The 21,190-nt window shown below is 39.7% G+C and overlaps 1 protein-coding gene across 1 annotated transcript; it reads right to left on the reverse strand.

Annotated features, from left to right (window-relative positions):
* Nucleotides 1-531: 531 nt before the first annotated feature.
* On the reverse strand, nt 532-16,838 carry LOC126390449 (ribosomal protein S6 kinase beta-2-like). Its single transcript, XM_050044767.1, has 16 exons — nt 16,491-16,838; nt 15,156-15,210; nt 13,727-13,764; nt 13,511-13,625; nt 12,998-13,066; nt 12,604-12,751; nt 11,866-11,923; nt 9,859-9,959; nt 9,188-9,278; nt 8,822-8,912; nt 7,943-8,050; nt 6,429-6,491; nt 5,719-5,796; nt 5,321-5,428; nt 4,727-4,839; nt 532-3,372 (listed from the first exon to the last, which is right to left on the reverse strand). The coding sequence occupies exons 2-16, from the start codon at nt 15,207-15,209 to the stop codon at nt 3,195-3,197; spliced, it is 1,413 nt and encodes a 470-aa protein (XP_049900724.1). The 5' UTR covers nt 15,210; nt 16,491-16,838; the 3' UTR covers nt 532-3,194.
* Between the last annotated feature and the right edge of the window lie 4,352 nt (nt 16,839-21,190).

The following is a 21,190-nucleotide window of genomic DNA, read 5'->3' on the forward strand; positions in this document are numbered from 1 at the left end:
CTGCCACTGTTAATAAGCAATGACATGCTAACATATTACACTTGATTACAGTGGCTGGTTTTAAACAGACATTTGCAGTTCTTCTGTTTGGTCAAATGAAAATGACAACAGGTAGGCCTAATTATCATTTCACCCACCCACTGTGCATGTGTGTGAATGTGTTAAATACAAAAATGTATTACTTCCATGTTGTGTGCTGAATTAAAAGCTGTATTAAAAGTAAATATGCTCAGATGGAGATCATAATTACAGTGGTAGACTTTAACAAAGCAGTGGACAGATGATGCAGCTTTGCCCCACGTCATATTAAATTGACGTTGCTTTAAAATGACAGCTCCGAGACGAGGATGTCTCATTTTGTTAAATGCAACTCCTCTCAACTCACACTCTTCCTGGACTCTTCTGCTCGCATCTCCTGTGGGTGGGACTAAGACGTGAGGAGAGGAGCCAAGGAAGGGAATTGAGGAGGTACAAACTGGGAAAAGGAAAAGACCTTTGGTCTCTTTGAAAACAAATAATAGTTTACAGTCATAAAATACAGAATATTCTTTATTCTTCAGTGAAGACCATGACAGACAGGCAACATGTTGAAGTGTTGAAGCAAATGGATGATTTAGCCAACAAATATAAGCACATGTTAACGTCTTCAGCCATGTTAATCACAGGAACTCTTTTTACTCCAAACAATACTTGAACACTTCCATTACCACAAATTATATATACATCAATGGATTGAGAGCAATAATTGAAAGCTGTACAGTTCATATATTGTCTAAAGGGGAACAACGGCCAATTAAAAAATGTATTATTGTTCTGGAGGCTATATAACATGATGGATAAAATACTACAATCTGCTCTTGTACGCGCATATTGTGAGGGTGCGCCAGTAAACCAAGTAGTCATCGCAGTAAACAGTGACTGTCTGCCAGTGATGATATGAACGGAGTATAGAATTTCAACATTTGCAATTTAAATAAACGTGCAGTCACTTCAAATCTATTTTATGTTAACAAAAACAGTTAAAAGACAGGAAACTGTGTGACACCTTTCTGACCTCTTTCGTCTTCCAGTAGTTACCAAGTGCTGTCCACTGGAACACAGAAATCGCAGCTATCCTGTAGTTTCCAAGGTCAAGAACGACACACCAGTAAGGCTTCTTGAAATATTCCCATCCACGCTCTTCTTGGTCAACAAAGACCGAGTACTGTAATTCTGAAACTTTCTATAGCTTAATATGCTGTGCCTGGTGCTAGCCAGAATTCTCTGGTGAGTGGGATGTCCATCACAAAGTGCGCTAAAACCTGTCATGGCTTTCTCTGTTCCAGTGGACAGCACTTGCATATTTGCTTCACAAACAGTTTAAATGGCAAAAAAATAAAAAATAAGGAAGAATGAGAACAGAAACATTAGGGCTTCAGCAGTGAATGATGCTGCTTGGATCCCTAAAATTGGCTGTTGTTTCCTTTTAACCACTAATATACTTTGTTAACCTAAAATAATTTGTAATATTTTGAATTGAAATCCCTGCTCAAGATTATTTCATCTCTGTGCCTTGAAGAGCTGCCTGTGTTTAAGACTCATGCATGCTTAATGCTTTATTTTTTATTGTACTGTATTGTAGAGAAATGCAGTGAGATGGGCCATAATTTGGTTGAATTTACCTCAATCTATGAATGATTTATTCTAAGCAAAAAAAAAAAAGCTAAAAGAATCTTGGCATCAAATGAACCTCATAACCTTCCTGTGATCTAAGTGCTGAATTAGTGTTTGACTAAGCAGACCTGCAGTGACAGCATCACCCCCTGAAAGTTTGTCAGGCAATGACAATTACTTTTTTTCAAATACTACTTGACTTAGATTTTATGTGTAAAAATACGTTTGTTCAGTAACCCAAAATACTTTTTATACATTATCATCTGTTTTTAGAGAGCAAAGCTTTTAACAGCCTGCTCTGACTGTACAGTATACTAATTATACGAATCTATGCACTTATGTGAACACATGGTAATATGTGGATTACTATACAGGGGCTATTTTGATGAACTGATGAAATACATTACAACCTTCTTATTTACCTAAATAAATAAATACATTATATCCCTCTTTTTAAGTGCACTCTGTTATAATGTGATTGGTCCATTTGTACAATATGAGGATAGGATGTGTTAAAAGCTTTGGCAGTAGTCATGAATATTCTCTGCAAAGAAAGCTGAGAGAAGTGAAAAACACTGATGAATGTCACCATATTTTACACAGAAATGTTCACTGTAGATCCAGTATGACATTAGTGAAAACATTATCTTCCATGTGCGATGCAGCATTTAATTCAGTAGATTTCTATATGGTATAGTTCCACCCCAAACACATGAACAAATCTTACTGCTTTTGCAGTCAAGATTTTTTGATGGCTGAGGGTCGGTTTCACAGTTCAACCATGATGGAGAAGAATCAGGACTTCAGTCAAATGATCCTTCATCAGTTTTCTGATGAAAACGTAAGCCTGTGATAGCCGACCTCGTTGCACAAAGTGAACTAATTAAAAGTTGACAAACTAATTAAATGAAAAAAAAACAAACAAAAAAACAACCTCATATCACAGCTTCCTTTTGCTGTAATTTTACTAGCATCTACAAACAAAATCAAACTGTTACCAATCAATCCATCAATGACCTGACCTTGACTCCTCACAGTAGATTCAGTGAAGCTGGTAAAGAATCATTGGTTCTGTTGCCCTCTTTCCAGTGATTTTCATATAAAATATTGATATTACGGCATTGTTTCTCATATCGGTGCCACAGTGTGAACTATTAGTGCAGAGATATGGAAGCTAGAAATCAAAGCTTTACACACTTAAGTGACCATCTGAGATAGTTAAAAATAAAAGCATGAAATTCGATGTTGATCCAGTGAATCTGTGTAGATAGATATATGACAAACAGGAAGTCCTGAACCCTAAGCCCCAATACTACTGGATTTGTTTTCAAAGATGACTGTGGAAAGAGAAGTGCAAATGGAGAGCTTTCCATTTTTCACGGACCTCTAATATGTTCCACTTCAAGAAAGCATGATACAGGCAAAAACACTTCAGCTCTGTGCCTCAATACTCACTATATACTACGAAATTGAGTTCCAATAAACACAAGAATCTGACCAAAGGTCTTGCAGCCCAGGCTGGCTCTTTGAAGATTTCCTCCTCATCTCCGATGTCCCTTCTGCTTCTTGTTCCTTGCAGGCGTCCTGATCGGCTGACTGGCAGTTCCGTTTTCCAGAGGCACAGAAACTGGAACTGCTGGTGGAGAGGTGGGAGAGAAAAGGTCCGGCTCTCTGTCGATACTGGACTTGAAAGGTCCAGCTGGGGAAAATTTCAGGGGACTGAAAGAAATCGACAAAGAAAAAGACAGAGAAGTTATAAGAAATATAAGACGGCTGGGAAGAAAGAAGATTAATAAAACTAGAATTACCACCTTGTGGAGGCGTACAAACACAAGGTGGTAATTCTAGTTTTGTTTATATTCTTTCACCAGTCACGTTGCAGTTATGGTTTACATCCATGTCTGTCCAGACTTACATGTAGGCATGACAGCTGACAATGCTTTAAATATGGATGTTTCAGAAGAGAACCTACATATTCAAAAATGTGGGTACTTGACACACATCTTCAACCCAGCAGTACAGAAGATCTATACAATCAGCACAGTCTCAAGTAGGAATGCACAATAATATCGGTATGTCATCGGTATCTGCCAATATCGGCTTTAAAATGAACAATTAGAGGGGCGTTAGTAGCTTAGTGGATAGAGCAGGCGCCCCATGTACAAGGCCGCAGCGGCCTGGGTTCGAGTCCAGCCTGTGGCCCTTTGCTGCATGTCATCCCCTCTCTCTCTCTGTCCCCCTTTCACACTTGGCTGTCCTGTCCATTAAAGGCAAAAAAATGCCCAAAACCATATCTTTAAAAAAAAAAAAAAAAAAAAAGAACAATTAGAATCAGCCAGCATGTTTTTACTTATTTTGCACAATGAATGAATATTACATACTCTGAAAAGCGTTCTATTTCATGTCTCCATCTGCTGGTGGACCATCATGATAAAAGTATGCATGCATAATATGATGTTAATTGCACTACAGAAGAGACTTGATGATCACTAAAATTAGGTGGGGAAAAAGTAGATATTGATACTGGTATCAGTTATCGACTAAATAAGTTGTTACATATCGGCATATCTGATATTGGCAGAAAACCCAATATCAAGGTTCCCTAGTTTGAAGGTGGCCACCAAAGATTAGGGTCACCAACTCGGTATCTGACCAAGTGTCTCTCCTTCTGTTCCTAATGCTGAATAATGGCCAGAAAACTGTTTTTGCAGAACATTATGATGTCACAATGAAGTTGACCCTCACTTAATCATTTTATCCTACTAGACATATGTGTAAACTTTTGTCATAATTAGAGAATGAATTCTTGAGTTAAAGCCAAAAACATAATTTGCGAGATTACATTGACCTTGACCAAAACCATATCAGTTCATTGTTGAGTGTCAGATGGACGTTTGTGCCAAATTTGGAGAAATTCCCTGAAGTCCTTCTTGTGATAGTGTGTTCATGAGAATGGAACGGATGGACGGACAAGCCAAACACATAATGCCTCCAGACACAGCTGCTGCCAATGCAGAGGCATAAGGATTTATAATTTTTACTTATCTTATCAATGAGAACAGAAGTAAGTTACCTGATGGGTGTGCGTGGGCTGCTGTTGTGTCGGCGTACAGGTCGTGTTCGTGGTTCAAATGAGAAGCCTTCCTTTAGACTCTCTAAGACCGATGGAGCCACGTAGGTGAAACCCTGATGGAAAATGATCATTCCTTCTCAACTGTCACTTATAGATGAATCATGTTACCATGTCACCGCCTTCCTCATAAAAACAGGTGTTCTTTTTTAATACCATATTAAAATAGAGGACTGCAGTGCAGTTAAAGGGAAACGCTGCCAATTTTCAACCAGCCCTGTGTCATCGCAGTGTGTGCGCATGAATGGTGTTTAGATTCCCCCTATGCTGCATCCACCCACAGTTTCCCACTCATTTGCTGCCAGACTTTGATGACACTCTTTGTGTCACCTGTCATAGCATAGACGGGATGCTCCGGGCACTCGCAGCACAGGGAGAGCCAAAGACCATTTATCTGTAAACACTGTAATTACACAAAGCTGGTTGAAATCAACAAAGTTTCCCTTTAAGTAGGAATTGAATAATTATTATCAATCAAATATTTGTTTCGAGTAGTCTATGGTTTCTAGTGCATCAATATAAAGAAGAGAATCTTACAGCAAAGGCGAGCTCTGAACTGTGGCTGAGTGTGGTATCGTCCGGACTGTCCACCGGTGTCTGTCTGGTAAATCTGGTGTCAAACTGGCTTACATCCTCATCTGACTGCTGCAGAGACCGATGGGAAAACAGAGGCAGCCAAAAAGGTTAAAGAGAAAAAAAGAGTGAGTAAGAAAGATGAGATTTATTAGGGTGTACATAAATATGGAGGTGTGCAAAAATGTAAGGTGAACATGACAGAAATGTACTTTAGGTGGTAGCTGAGAAGAAAAGAAGTCATGAAAGAATGAGAGGTGAGTTGCTGAATTTACTCTACTTGCCCAGAATAAGAGGCATAATATTAACTTGACAAACTATTCAATAACATAATGGGCACAAAATGACAACTGATGACCTACCAGTTGTGGCTTATATGGCGGCTCCACTCTCTTGTTCAGCAGGTCAGTCCAGCTGATATGCCTGAAGAACGGATGTTTCTGCAGTGGAACAAAATAACTCATTTATATATTCTCTATGTCCAGCAACATGTACATGAATCCCTAACACCAGGGAGCTGAGTCCATGTTTCTTTTGTTTACAAGCTCTGGTTTTGCTTATAACTGCGCAGCATTTCAATCACGTCATCCACATCCATTAATATTAGGGCAGCGTATCTATGACAACCATGTTACTGCTCTATGAATACAATGTGAATTCTGCTTTTATTGACACACACTAGTGGAGGTTGTTTTGAATCATTACATTCAATATATCTTAGGTTCCTGATTATATTTTAGCTTGTCCAGTTACAGTTCATGTTAACACCAGGTAGAAAGCTAATGTGGCCAATGGTGGTGGAGAGAGAGCAGGTCATTTACTAATCCCCAGCTCCTCCAGTCCAAAAGTCTGGCAAATTTTGAGTGTGAGTGTGAGTGTGTGAGGATGCCTCAAATGAGTAGCAGGTGGCCCCTTGTATGGTTGACTCAGCCACCAGTGTTTAAATGTGTGTGAATGGGTGAATGTGACATGTAGTAAAAAAGGGGTGTTTGAGTTGCCAGGAGAGCTAGAGAGGCGCTATACAAATCCAAGTCCACCCATATTGGAAAATGAGTGCGAGTGAAAACCGTACCTGAATGTCAGCACAGTCTGCTTTACTGGAGCCAAGCCGTTGGGCTGGATTCTTCTTCAATAGCTAGGAAAAACAAAGAGTTGTGCACATCACTTTAAAGATGGAAGATTGTGTGCTATAGTACGTTTTGAAATCCCTTGTTTAAATCTACCAAATAAAAATTAGTTTTCATAAAACTGTTTCTAATGAGCAGTCACACTAGGAAAAGATTAAGATTATAAATCTGTCCCACTGACCGTATTACAATGAACATATTTAACTGAAACTTTACCCGATTTTAATTGGCATAGAGGGCTTTTCTTTTAATTCTAATGAAAACAATGTTTGCTATAATATTGTTAAAGGGGAACGAAACCCCCCTCTCTGGGCATTACTCCGCCCACAGCTTGATTGTGGGGGGAGTAATGGGGGGATTGGGGAGGAAGGGGACGGAGTGAAGATTGTCCCTCGCTGCGGGGAGAGAGGAGAGGGCTTCCCCAGAGGTCGGCCTCTTTCCTCTCCCCTCACTTAGACTTATTTTCATTGTGCTGATGGTGGCTTGGAAAACCGCCCCTAACTGTGTCACACGGGCAGAAGGGAAGGTGGCCGGAGTCTTATTTTATCCTACTTGGTTCTATTTCTCCCTCTCTGGGAGCCTGGGCTCACCGTGCAGCAGCCCACCGCATCCATCCATCCATCCATCCATCCATCCACCCCTCCCTCCCTCGCGGCCCCGCACATATACAACCGAGGCTCGGCTCTCTCTCACCGCACAGCGGCCCTCCACATCCCTCCCTCGCCGCCCCGCACATATACTCCCGAGCCTCGGCGCCTCTCCTTGACCAACTAACCTAAATACTATAAACACACTACTAACTGTAAACCTACACTAAAATACACTATGCTAACAATACAATTCGACAAATTACTAGCTATTCTCTCTGCTCTACTACTCTCTCTGCTCTGATCCAACCTACTCGCTATCAGTTTGATCACTGCGGACAGAATGGTTTTATAGTAAGGGGAGGAGTAAAGGGAGGAGGGCAGGCTTTAGCGTGGACGGTTAGTGACGTCATTCGCCTCGAAAAAGAATCATTCGCCTCCAATGTAATGTAATGTAAATTCAAATGTAGTAACCAGGTTTCAAGCTGTAGAGGGCACTCCACACCACATTTTTAAAATAAAATGTAGATTTTCAACAGTTTGCACTAAACTGTCAAGATTTTGAGTTTTCAGTCAGTAACACTACTATACAACCAGAAACAATGATTATCAGCTGAAAAAAATGGTTTTAGGGTTTAGTTACTCTTTAACATTTAAGGCCAAAAACTGGCAGACACACATACCATCTGTTCAGCTGCACAATAAAGATAATATATATATATATATATATATATATATATATATATATATATATATATATATATGTACATATCATTAAATCATTTGAAACCAGAATTGAAACAAAAGACAAAAAAAAAATATCTACATTTAGACATAATTTGTGTCTGTGTTTTTGTGTGTGTTTTACAGACCTTCTTGATGAGGTCCCTGGCATCGATGGTCAGGTATGGGGGCAGATTGAGTTTACACTTCAAGATCTTATCGATGGTCTTCTTCCTGTTTTCAGCTGTGAATGGAGGCTGGTGGAGAAACACAGGAGGGAGTCAGTAGTTGCTAAAGGAAATCAAAACTACTGGTTTCTCTCATTTGTTTTAGGGTCAGGTAATCGATCAAGTTATTTTGCCCCCAGTTCCCGATCTGAGCCATTTAATATCAAGTATCTGCCGATACCAAGTCCCAATCCGATACCTCTATTTTCCTAGATAACAGTGCTGCACAGTGCACACAAGTTACAGGAAAATCAATCCAATGTGTATGCTTGACAGCTGAATAGCTCTATGATGCATTAAGACAGCGAGGGTCAATCAAAGAACTGCAATACAATAATCGGTGGTCAGATGTTGCATTCTGCCAAAAAGCATGCAGAGTGGACGCAAAACAAAATGTGTCAACATATTTACGTGTTGTAGCAATGAGGGTTTGTAGTGAAGTAGGCCTATTTCAGCAGTTTGCCCTAATTTACTTATTTATACTTATCTTATTTGGTAAGTGTTGTCTTCCCCTGGTTTTAAAGGCTGAACACTAAAGTGATGTAATTTTCTGAACTTAAGATACTGTGGTAGCTGAACTTCCATTGGCCTTCACCCACTTTGCCATTATGTCCTCATTTCTGATGATTACTTATCAAAAATCTCATAGTGTGAATATTTTGTAAAAGCACCGAAAGAAGAAAAAATATCATGATATTTGATTTTTTTTCTATATCACCCATCCCTTATTGCAGCCCACCCCCATCTCCCATCACAGATTCCTCATAATATTTACTGTTCTCTTTCACAGAACTAACTTACTGATCCTGTCATCATATCGTACATCAGGGCCCCAAGGCTCCACCAGTCTACTGCTCTGTTGTGACCCGACCTGGTTAGGATCTCTGGAGCCCTGGAGGAGAAAGAGATACACAGAGAAAGGAGACACTCAGGAAGTTATCAGAGTAAAGAAAAATGTGTGAGGATGTGTGTGTGTGTGTGTGTGTGTGTGAGCAGGGCCAAATGACAGAATTACTGTTAATATTTTGAATGACTCAGAACATATTGATTAAAACAAACAGTAAAACAGTTTACAAAATGGCATTATACAACTTTGCATTTATGTTCCAGAGTTTATAAATGATGCTACAATCTCTTGTATCTTATCTTGAGTGTGGTGTTACCCACATGTACTCTATGGTGCCACAGAAGGTGTGGGTGACCGTTCCATCATGAATGGATTCCTTACAGAGGCCAAAGTCAGTAAGCTTGATGTGTCCTTCAAAACAGAGAAAAGCATACTGAAGTCACACTGTCCATGATTCATGTGTAAGGCTGACTTTATATTAGAAATAAGAGGAAATGACACTGGAAACAGGAAACAACAAGAACCAGTGCTCACGTTGATTCAGGCTTTAAAGGTCATTTTTAATCAAATTGAAGTATTTAAAACTGGTATATTTTGAGGGAGATGAGATCAAAATTTCAGGTCATACTTCTGACCTTAAAAAAATAATCCTGAAAAAAAAAAATGCAATATAAAAAGTTGCAGAGTTGACTCTGCAAGCTATATTTTAATTTCAGTAACTCTGGATGTTTTGGGGCTGTGTTTAAATTTGATTTTCACTCAAAACTTAATTTAGCTACGAGGTCACATTTTGCTTACTGAATATTTTACAAGTGATTTGATCGATCAGTTTGTGCCCCCAAAAAATAACTGACTACACATGAATTCTGAATGCCAAAAACTGATGTAGTTATGATCATTCTTCATTTTAAGACAGTAAATGTTTTACTTTCAACAACATTAAATTGAACTGAACTGTACTGATGACATTTATCCACGTGTGATGTGTTACCTTGGTGATTAAGCATGATGTTTTCAGGTTTGAGGTCTCTGTAAATGATCCCGTTAGAGTGGAGGTGACCCAGGGCCAATGTGATCTCTCCTAGATAGAAACTACACACAGACATAAATTATTTGACTCAGTGATGAGCGACAGACTGATCTCACCTAAACCACAGAAGTAAGACAAACGAGGAATGAAGCAATATATCATTAACATGCTTAAGAAAACCAAGAATTATCACCCCGCAGCTGTATGCCTCCAAACACTAGTCAAGTTTCTCTTACAGTTTATATCCATGTCTGTGAAAACATGGAAGCTTCACACACATCTTTCCCCTGGCAGCACAGAAGATCTATACAATCAGCACAGTTTCAAGGTGGACACCTATGGTTAGTGTCACCAATTAAGTATCTGACCAAATGTCTCCCCTTCTGTTCCTGAGATATGACGTTGAATAATAGCCATAAAAATGTTTTATGCAGAACATTATGATGTCACAGTGAAGATGACCTTTGACCTTTTGGATATAAAATGTCATCACTTCATTATTTTATCCTATTAGATATTTGTGTGACATTTTGTCATAATTAGCATATAAATGATTGAGTTATGGCCAAAACCATAATTTGTGAGGGCACACTGACCTTGACCTTTAACCTTCGACCACAAAATTCTAATCAGCTTATCCTTGAGTCCAAGTGGGCATTTATGTCAAATTTTGAGAAATTCCCTTAAGGTGCTCTTGAGATATCATGTTCACGAGAATGAGACAGATGCAAGGTCACACTGACCTTGACCTTTGACCACCAAAAGCCAATCAGTTTATTGCTGAGTCCAAGTGAGCGTTTGTGCAAAATTTGAAGAAATTCCCTCAGGGGGTTCTTGAGATATCATATTCACGAGAATGAGACAGATGTTTGCCATGTTAAAGCAAATGCTGAATGAATATGCAAAAAGTAAGGGGAAACTGAATTAATGAAACAAAGGCAAGCTTTTTCTCACATCAAGATATTCACCTCTGCCAAGGGATTGTATGTTTTCAGTGCTGATTGTGCATCTGTTGGTTTGTCAGCAGGATTACAGAGAAACTACAGGCACAATTCTCATAAAACTTGGTGGAAGGGTATGGGCCAAGGAAAACCAGTGGAATTTTGGAGCAGGTTGGAATCACAAGGCAGAACACAAATTATTTTTCACTTTCGTTAAATGTGCTATATGCGCACAGCCTTCCACTCAATCTTGGCGGAGGTCTGCACTCTCTGAGCGCTTTTCTAGTTTGATTTTGTGTCACTTCTTAACCTTTGTCTTGAATTTAATTTCTTTTAAATCAATTTAAATAGCCAATCATTGACTGGATTCACTAACATAACACTGTCGGCAATTCTTCCTAAATACCCCTATATCAGTTTTCTTACTTTACTTATTTTCTTACTTTAATTTGTAAGTCATTTAACATATGAGTTTATGTGATCTGTATCCGCCAGCAGTGTCACATTCTTTGTCACCAATGACTTGCGCTCAGTTCAGAGCAAAGATTCATGATGAGACAAAACTGTTTTGGAATGTTGCAGAGAAAAGTTGCAGCAGTGTGCACTAGCTGGTCTGAGCTCGACTCAAGCCAGCTGATGGTGTCACCTGCAACTCAGCTGGTCAAATCGCTGGTGGCTGGTTTTAGAACATAAAGCACTTAACCTGTTTCAACAGCCACTCAGCTTGTAATGAAGTCCGCTGGTCAAGTCAAAATGACTGTAGACAGGTGCTCCGTCCCCACTGAGCGCTCACGGTGTGCTGTGTCGGACAGTGGGTCACTGTTGCTGCTCGCTGTATGTGCTTATGCCACCCACCCCTCCGCCATCTGATGCTTGTTTTCTTTATGTTTATCACTGTTTCATCATACTCGCCTATATATTGCAAAAGCTCTTTGGCTGACTGGTGGGTACTACAAATGGACAGAGAAAGAGGTAACTCGTATACCCTTCACTACACCACTGCTTGTAATGCATCTATGGTCCTTACCAGGCAGTGTCCTCCATGAAGATGCCTTCCTTCTCAAGCTGCATGAACAGCTCCCCTCCTGGTGAGAAACATCAACACAGATGAGTTAATGGGGTTAGTGGCATTAGAGAATATTCCTCCCAACCATTCCTTCATTTCTCCATTTATCAGTGCTGCATGATAAAAATCATACTTTCATAGTCATGGCAATATGAACATAGGCGATCAACACTGCAAGCACTGCCTGAAACACAATAGTTTTGTTTACAACCAGCATCAGGGTTTGACATTAACATCCACCAAGCACCAAATTTAGTAGATTTTACGTTGGGCAAGGAAATTTCGACGGGCTATCTGCAGAAATTGTACTGAAATAGTAATGTAATAAAAAACTATGCTAAACTGCATTTTGTGTCATTAATAATCACATTAAGTCATCACAAGCACCGCATAATCGTGATTTCAATTTTGAACAAAATAATCGTGATTATGATTTTTTCCATAATTGAGCAGCCCTATTGCACATCACAGATTTTTCTCATATCATGCAGGCCTTTTATTCATGCCTCTTTTTCTTCCTCCACCTCCTCCCTTTCTATCCCTGCAAACAGCCCTGTGGCCATACAGGCAAACAATAAAAGGGTTCCCATAAGTGGTGTACACAGTGTATGCACTAATGTTGGTCCATATTATCTGTCTCTCCTCCTATGTTTTTACCCTCCACATCCATCAGTTCACCCCTCAGTGCCTCTGTCTTACCACTCAGACATTCCAGTATGAGGTAGAGTTTTCCCCCAGTCTGGAAGGCGTAGAGCAGATCCACGATGAACGGGTGCCTCACCGTCTCCAGGATCTCCCGCTCCGCTCGTGTATGGGCTGTGTCTTTAGCATTACACACTATCTTTGCCTAAGGACAAATGAACATGACAAGCGAGCACATACAGTGTTGAAAGAGGCATAGAAAGGGAAATATAAAGAGTTGGGGCAGGAAAGAGAGGACAACAAATAGAATGAAGTGAAGAAATGAGAGACAGATAAAACATAGTGTGGAAAGGATTGCATTAAGAACACGCGGACAAACAGAGACAACTTCATGTATTGTTTATCCTACAATTTGTGTCTTAGGAGGGAGCTGTGGACTGAGACAGAGTACCTTTTTCAGGACCTTCATGGCAAATATGTTCCCCGTCTGAGCTCCTTGAACCTTCCTCACCTGAAAAACCTGAAAAATAGGCATTTTGTTTTATGAATACCACAAAAAGTAGTATGTGTTGTGAAAAGTATTTTAGGGGATATTTTGCTGCTTTCCAACCAGGTCTGAGTCACTGCAGTGTGGGGAGTGTGTGCAGATGAACTGTGTTAAGGTGCCGCCACCAGCCAGCCAGCAATTCATTTACAATGAATATTACTTTACGCTATGTTCTGAAATTACTTTTCTGAGTAGTTATATGGAAAGCAAGGGGGTGTAAAAATTCAGAGACAGATCTCGCCTCAAAAAGGGCTCAAAATTGCATGTGCGCGCGCGCGCGCACACACACACACACACACACACACACACACACACNAAATTCAGAGACAGATCTCGCCTCAAAAAGGGCTCAAAATTGCATGTGCGCGCGCGCACACACACACACACACACACACACACACACACACACACACACACCTTGCCATAGGCTCCTTTTCCCAGCACCGTTAAAAGCTCAAAACAGTCAGGTCCAACTCTCTCACTGTCTCTGTTGACACTTTCACTGGTCAGCTCCACCTCCTCTGTCTGAACACTGGAACGAGCAAGACACAGGAAAGAAGCAGTACTGGTGTAAATACATTTGTGTACTATATCATCATTCGTGTTTTAGAGTGGATAGTAATTTTAACTTACTTCTCTGGTTCTGTCACAGTGAAGTCACAGACATCATCCTAGATGGGGAACAGCAAACCAATTACAGCTGCACAACATATTGTTGTTGCTTTTTCTTAGCATGTCATCATTGCGATGTCAACTTGCATGATAAACACAAAGATAATGCTCTTAGGATTTTCTGAGTTAGGTGAAAGAGAGTATCAATAGCAAACTACACTTCAAAATGTAACCATCACCTTTTTTTCTCATTTGTACTTTTTGTGTTTACTTTAATGTTCAATTTGTTTGATAAACAAATGTTAGAAATTATTTCATTTAATCTTGTATAATTCAACAGGGAATTTGCAGTATTTTAGCAGTACACTGAAAGCAGCAGAAAACTGAGTACACTAATATACATTTATTTATTACTGTAAGTAGTATTGTTATTGCCATATTCATCAAGGTTATCATATATCGCATGATTTTCTCATATCATGCAGCCCTAAAACTAAAGAGGTTAGAAAAGAGAGTCCTTTTTTTCTCACTTGTCATACACCTTAACCAAATGCCCCTTAAAGGACATTTTAACCCATAATTAGACAATACATGTTTGAGTGTTTAAGTGTTTAAGATATTAGCCGTAGAGATAGCTAACTTCTCTCCAATATAATGGAATTAGATGACACTTGGCTTGTGGTGCTTAAAGACCGAAAAAAATACATCTGAAAAAATCAACAGCAACAGTAATTGCTGTGAGCAGTTTAATGTAGAAACTATTTTCTGTCTAACAAACTACACCGCGCAGAAGGAAGTATGCATCTACTGCTAGCTCACCTTACACCTAACGTTACAGCTCAGCCGAGGAGGACGCCATTAGTGTCCACATTATGCACTGTCACAGGCACAAGGCTCTCGTCCATGAGTAGATACATGCTTCCTTTAGAGCGGTGATACGATTGGGAGGTGTAGTTCAGTAGTAAGAAAAAAGTTCCTACATGAAACTGCTCACAACAACATCTATTGATTATCTTGAGTAAGCGGGTCATGATTTCTGTAAAGAGACATTGCTGTTGAGTTTTCAAAAACATTTTTTGGCACTTTGAGCACCACAAGCTGAGTGCCATCTAGTTCCATTATACTGGAGAGAAGGCAGACATCTCTACAGCCGATATCTCCAACACTCTGCAACTCACACCACAACAATCTAGACTGATAAACAGCACTGCAGGTAAGAGGAAAAATACTTGTTTGATTTTGTGGTGAGCTGTCCCTTTAAAAACATAAAGCGATGTATTCCAATTAAAGCTTGACTTTCATCAACAAATGGTGTTAATAATGCAGACTGAGTTCAAAACTTTTCTGAAGCTGAAACAACTTGCGATGAGGCAAATCAATTACTTTCTCATTCTGTGTATTTCAGATAACTGATCAGCAGTAGTCTTATCAATGAGCGGGGAATACAGACCTCTGTATCACTGATGTCCTCAGTCTCCAGATCTATGTCAAACACTCCTGCCATCCTGTAACAGAGATTATGGTAAAACTGTCTGTGTTTCATTCAACCAGATGCTCATTATCAGTTTCATCCCAATGCCAAACATAGAATTTCTGTACAACTATCAAACATGCACATCTCCTGAGGAATAGGCGACAAATAAGTCTGTGACTCGTTCTACACTGACATTCATTCCCCACCCCGGGGTTCAACCACCCACCCTCAGTTTTAACCTGTAACCCTCTTGCTGTGAGGCAACAATGCTAACCGCCAGACCACCATGCCGCCTCTACACTGATAGTTACAACAAAAAGCAGATGTAATACAATACAAAATGCAACACCAAGTTTGAGGTATGCAGATGCAAAGCATGCAATATTCAAGGACTAAATAACAAAGTAGAAAAGCAATGTATATCAAATGAAAAATACAACATATATAAAAAGTTGAAACTAGGTAATAGTATGGTGCAAAATACAACAAAAACATCTAACAGTAAGGTGCAAATAGGTGCAACCAATATATCCAATAATGCAATATGTTTAATAACCCAACTAAGTTACCAGAATGAATAATACATAAAGCATGGTTCCTTGTTTGTACAGTGTCACATCTGACGTGGTTGATGTGAGAGAGCCAGGGTGCACAGTTATGTTGTTTAACCACAGTTTACACACGACTGATCCAGTGATCCGAGAAATGTTGAAACACAACACATTAAATGAACTTACTGTAGCTGGCTGTTGATACCAGCAGTGTTTCGTAACGTTAAACGTGTGGGTTACTCTGAATCCAGAATACTTGGCCCATCCAGAGCTGAACGTTAGCCTAGCCACCACATAGCTGTTGACTTGGCAAAATATGATGCCGCTACATCTTTCCAAACAAACCTTGACAGCCGTGTCCCTGTGTCCGAAATGCTGTGGCTTTAAGTGAGGGATGTCATTTATCTCAGGTTACACACGGTTAAGACCTGTCAGAATCAAATGCTTTGAGAAAGGTAGCTAGCTTAACTTCTCATGTTAGCATGCTGGCTAATCATATGGCAACCAAAACAACACGTGAGTGGAACTTACATGACAGCAAATGTTTCATGAACTAGACTGCTTTAAGGTTAACGTTTCCGCTACAATTAGACTAAACGTTTGTCACGTTAGGTCGCTTCTTGTTACTGGTTAACAGTGGCTGACAACTGTAAATGTGAGCTAACATCACGTTGACAGCTGGTTTGACAGGTAAAATTAGCACGCTAACAAAAATGCTAATACTAGCTAGCGTGTCACCCATATATACATTTGGCTTTACCTATAAACGCTCCTTCATCCGGTGGTTCCTTATCTCAGTCCGCAGTCCAATCGTTTAAACCCTAGGCAGTTTCTATACACAAACAGCTGTGACCACCATTGTTCTTGTTACACTTTCGTCAGAGAAGCACAACACACTCAGCTGTTTAGGTTCCCTTCATTCTCCTCTGACCCGCATAAAGCGCTGAGATATTGGCTGCGTTCGAATATTTGAAAATATCCTTTCCTAGCCACTTCTCCTTGCCTGGGTGCAGTCCAGTTCTTTATATCCGTCCACTCCACTCAGGACGAGGTGACAGATTACCAAGGTGGAAACGGAATGTAACGAGTTCTGTCTGATATCAGGCAACACTTTTCCTTGGCCTCGGTGGAAAACTTCATGAAGTAAAGGGAGGGAAGGAGAATTCATAAGGATCAAACTCTCCCTCCCACTTTATCTCAAAGACTTTTAACCCCAGTTCCAAAGCTTGGGAAAGATCTGCTTTGCATCAACAACTGGCGGCCAGTTTGCCTTCTTAATGATCACAAAATTCTACAACACAGATTTTTGCCAATAGCATAAACTCTGTTTTGGACCACATGATTGATCAAACTGGTTTTATGAGGCTCAGACATGTATCTAATAACATAAGGCTTGTACTATCTTTGCAGAATTGCAGCAATGTATTGTATTGTATTCACATGTTCACATCACAATACACAGGTCCCCACCTTAATAAAATAAAAATAAAATATTGGTAAAAGTTCTTTTTTAAAAATGACAACGCCACAACAAGCACACACCACCATCTGAACAAGCATCAGCTAATGTAATCATAATTATAAATAAACTACTACCAGTTCTAGTATTTCAGTGTACTGCAGCTCTGCATTTGGTTTGTGCAAGTGGTGTTGCTGTACCCCGGCAGAAACCATTGCCTGACTGCTGTGGGTATGTACAATCAATGTCAAACATTGTATCATGTCCCAGGTCCAGCCTGGGGGCCAATTGTGGCCTGCAGACCGATTGTTAAATGGTCCTCAGCTTGTCTTTGAAAATATACTATATGACTAACACAATAGTGATTAATCAAGCATGATCACTTTGCTTTTTTTTTTCATTTACTTTGCAATGGCAACAACAAGTAGGAACTATGCAGGCGGAACAAATGTTTTCATGAACAGATGGTAAAAAAGCAAACAAACTAATACTCACCTGTAAAATGTCGCAATGTTACGCTACATTCCTGTCAGAACGGCAGGCTGTACACACCGTGTATTAGTGAGCAAACAGCCTGTAGGCCTACATTCTGTGCATTTTCCACTCACTAGCTTTGCGTAAAGATAGCATGGTTAATGTTTTCATCAGTTGTTGATGGGAAACTTATTGTTATAACACCTTACTAATAATGCATGCAAAGTAAACTTTAATGTCAATACATCATTTTGCACTGGAAATGTAATCGTGGATGTAGAATTTTGCAGTGTCAGTAATTGCCTAGAGTGGAAACAAATGTTTTGGGTAAAAAATGGCCTATTTATGTGTACTAATCAATCAAACATCACTAATGTTAGCTATTATTGCTAAGTAACCTGCAGTTAACTAGCCACACATTCACCCAGCCACCAACAACAGTGCTAACAGGTGTATTCAGCTAATGTCTTTATTACATTATATTTGTTAGATAGCCAACACGAAGTCTGAGAAAAATGTCATCAATGTTGTGCTGCATGTGCAATTTAGGATACATATAGACAGTAAAAGCTTTAATGTTTTGTATATTTGCATAGTAGACTGTATGTCTATACTTGCTTTTGGTAAATAATATAAAATATAATAAATATAAACATTTGAATTTCAAAGTTTGAATTTATTTGCTCCCCAAAAAACATGTAGACTCATGGTTATGACCTTGATCTTCATCATATTATGAGTTAACATCGTCAGTTTGTATGAAGTAACTCATATTACAAGGGTTACCAATTATTTTGCTGCTTTGCCCTACTTTTCCTCTGATTGGCTAGTATTCGTTGCTTGGTAAAAAAAATGTCACGGTAAGCCAATCAGGGGCAGAGGAGGGCGGGACACGCTTTCACTCTCTTCGGAAAAACAGAAATTCGCGTGCTAGACAGTTACTGTCTGGCGAATGATGTAATATCAACATTAGAATTCGGTTAGCTGTTCAGTTAGCACAGATACATTTTCCACTGTCAGGTGGCTTTACTCACAACGTGGAAAGTTTTAGAATCCCACCTCTGACATCAGCTGTTGTGCACGGGACTTCTGAAGTAACGTTAAGCTAGGCTATGTCTTGAAGTGCGGAGATGGAAATCACGTCACACGATAAAGAATCCTCCATTTTGGCGTTTCACTGAACTTCAGCAGGTGAGTGCAGAACATGAAACTGTTTACATTAGTGAAGGAAGAAGTGAGTGTGTTGTGGACTTTGGTGGAGTCTGCTACCTAACGTGTTAAAGACCAATTAAACAACAACGAGCACGTTCATTGAACCTGAGTGTGGGGGATGGGTGGGGGCTTCTGTCCATCGCTATACCATATGAAACCCAGATATATTTTCTTGTATGTAACCCGCAAAACCACATATAGCTACAGTAAGGATGTACAAATTTATAATATAAGCGAATGTGTTTATGATAATGACTGCAAAACAGTGGAACTGTATGTTCTACAAGTGACTCAGAGGAAAAATATAAAAAGAGAAATGAAGAGGAACTAGGATCGATCCCAGAGGGACACCAGAAGAGTGGGGGGCTGTAGAGAAGGAAACTCCACCAACTGCCAAAGTAAAACCTCTACCAGAACTTATGTCAAAATTGCTTGGCATGGCTTTTTATTCAAGAGTAATATGGAATTTCAAGGAAACAGGAGAGATCAGCCCTACTTTGTAAAGTTGCCCAGTTTTTTTTTTAATGTTAGTTAACAATATTATTTCAATCAGTATCAAATGTTTTTTAAGATTAAAATCAGCATGCTTTGGTAAAGTCGATGTCCATTTGATCCACCCTGGGGTTTATCACCATACCTGGTTTTTGGATGACAATTTTGCCTGCTGCTGAAGTCCAACATGTCCAGTATGGTTCAACAGTCACTTTTAGCTGTACCATCTGTAGAGGGCATAAAACGTATAAGTATTGGGCACATGACATAAGTATTAAATTCTAAAACTGGGGGGAATAAAAGCTATCACCAAGAATGCAGACCAGACCATAAATAGCAGCTTATCACCTGACTCCTCTTGAGATGCAAAGTTGGAAATGAGTATACATGCTGCTGCTGAGACACACATGCATGTTGTGCCTCGTTAAGCTTGGAAGAAGGGAAAACTCTGCATGTTGTAACTACAGAACAGTGAGTATTATTTGATATGTCTTCATCTGACTACAACATTTTCTCAGGGTTTCAGCTGAGCCGTCATTTCTCAGTACTGTCAGTGAACTGATCTCTGGTACTGAGAACCACTACTGCTGAGGACAGAGACCTGGGGCTGTGCTGCTGTATTGCCAGTGTGAACACACTTTTAATAGATGGGACAGGAACCATGCTTCAAGGTAAGAGAATATGTTTTGCATTGTGGTAACTTTTTTTTACAGCAAATCTTGAGGTTCCTCTTTAACACTTAGAGCCCTATTATGTTAAAATGTTAAATTTTACTCTGACATAAGTATTTCAGACAAGTTTACATGCCAGTCAAAGCAAATTTACACCATGTAACTAAGCCTGTCAGGCAGGAATTGTTCTTCATGTCATGCACAATTGCTTGTAGGAAGTACAATTACCTTCCCTTAAGGCCACAGATTTCCCTACATGTTTATCACCTGTAGCTGCAGGCAAATGCACTCTGCATCATCCACACAGCACCTTTCTGTGAGGCTTGCAGGACATCCTCAGGCTTTGGCCAGCACACTCTTCTTTTAATTAGGATACATCAGATTGTATTTTAGAGGTAAATATAAATATTTCTAATCAACATGTCATCAGGTCCCTCAAAAGAGCTGGAAAAAAAATATGTTCCCCTCAATAGTCAGTGTTAAACTGACTCCAAAACGCACTGCTTAGTGTTCACTGAACTCCTCCAACTTTATGTTGGTGTATTTGTCCACCCACAACTGTTAAAACAACAGATCAACAGATGCGTGCAGCTCATGAGGGCGTGCCAAGTTAGGCCTGTTCGGTATCATCCGCACCATGCAGGGTTTATGTTTCTGACGGCTATATAATATTTCAGAAGTCCAGCCACTACTGGACATATGTTTTAAATATCCATATCATAGCCACATTTAAATAGCAATAAAACACTGAACATTAAATTACTTGAAAATTACTTGAAAATGAAGTGTAGTGCATTTAACAGAGTGACTAATCAGAGGTTTATTGGCAGAGACAAAGGAGGGAAAGGACTCAGTGCGCCAAGCTTCACCATTAATCGCCAAGCTCTCTGTCCACCATCTGGCTCGCCGTGGTGGATTGAAGAGATTCTCTTATCTGTTCTATGAGGAGACCCCAGGTGTTTTAGAGGTCTTCCTGGAGAACGTGATCCATGATGCTGTCATCTAACCACACCAAGCTCGCTAAGAGGAAGATCGTGACTGCTGTGGATGTGGCGTATGCTTTTAAGAGACTTAACGTTTTGGTGGATAAATAGGTGCGTTGGAAATTGATATCCCAGAAGCTTGTCTGCATAATATAAGCTTATTTTTAAG

This window comes from Epinephelus moara, chromosome 5 (genome assembly GCF_006386435.1).
Source record: "Epinephelus moara isolate mb chromosome 5, YSFRI_EMoa_1.0, whole genome shotgun sequence".
NCBI lineage: Eukaryota > Metazoa > Chordata > Actinopteri > Perciformes > Serranidae > Epinephelus > Epinephelus moara.

Excerpts from the sequence above, each read along its gene's own strand:
- LOC126390449 (XM_050044767.1), bottom strand. The coding sequence starts at position 15,209 with ATGGCAGGAGTGTTTGACATAGATCTGGAGACTGAGGACATCAGTGAT. Across the intron at positions 9,279-9,858 it reads CATCATGCTTAATCACCAAG|GACACATCAAGCTTACTGAC; the intron begins GTAACACATCAC and ends TCTGTTTTGAAG. Across the intron at positions 3,373-4,726 it reads AGCCCACGCACACCCATCAG|TCCCCTGAAATTTTCCCCAG; the intron begins GTAACTTACTTC and ends GATTTCTTTCAG.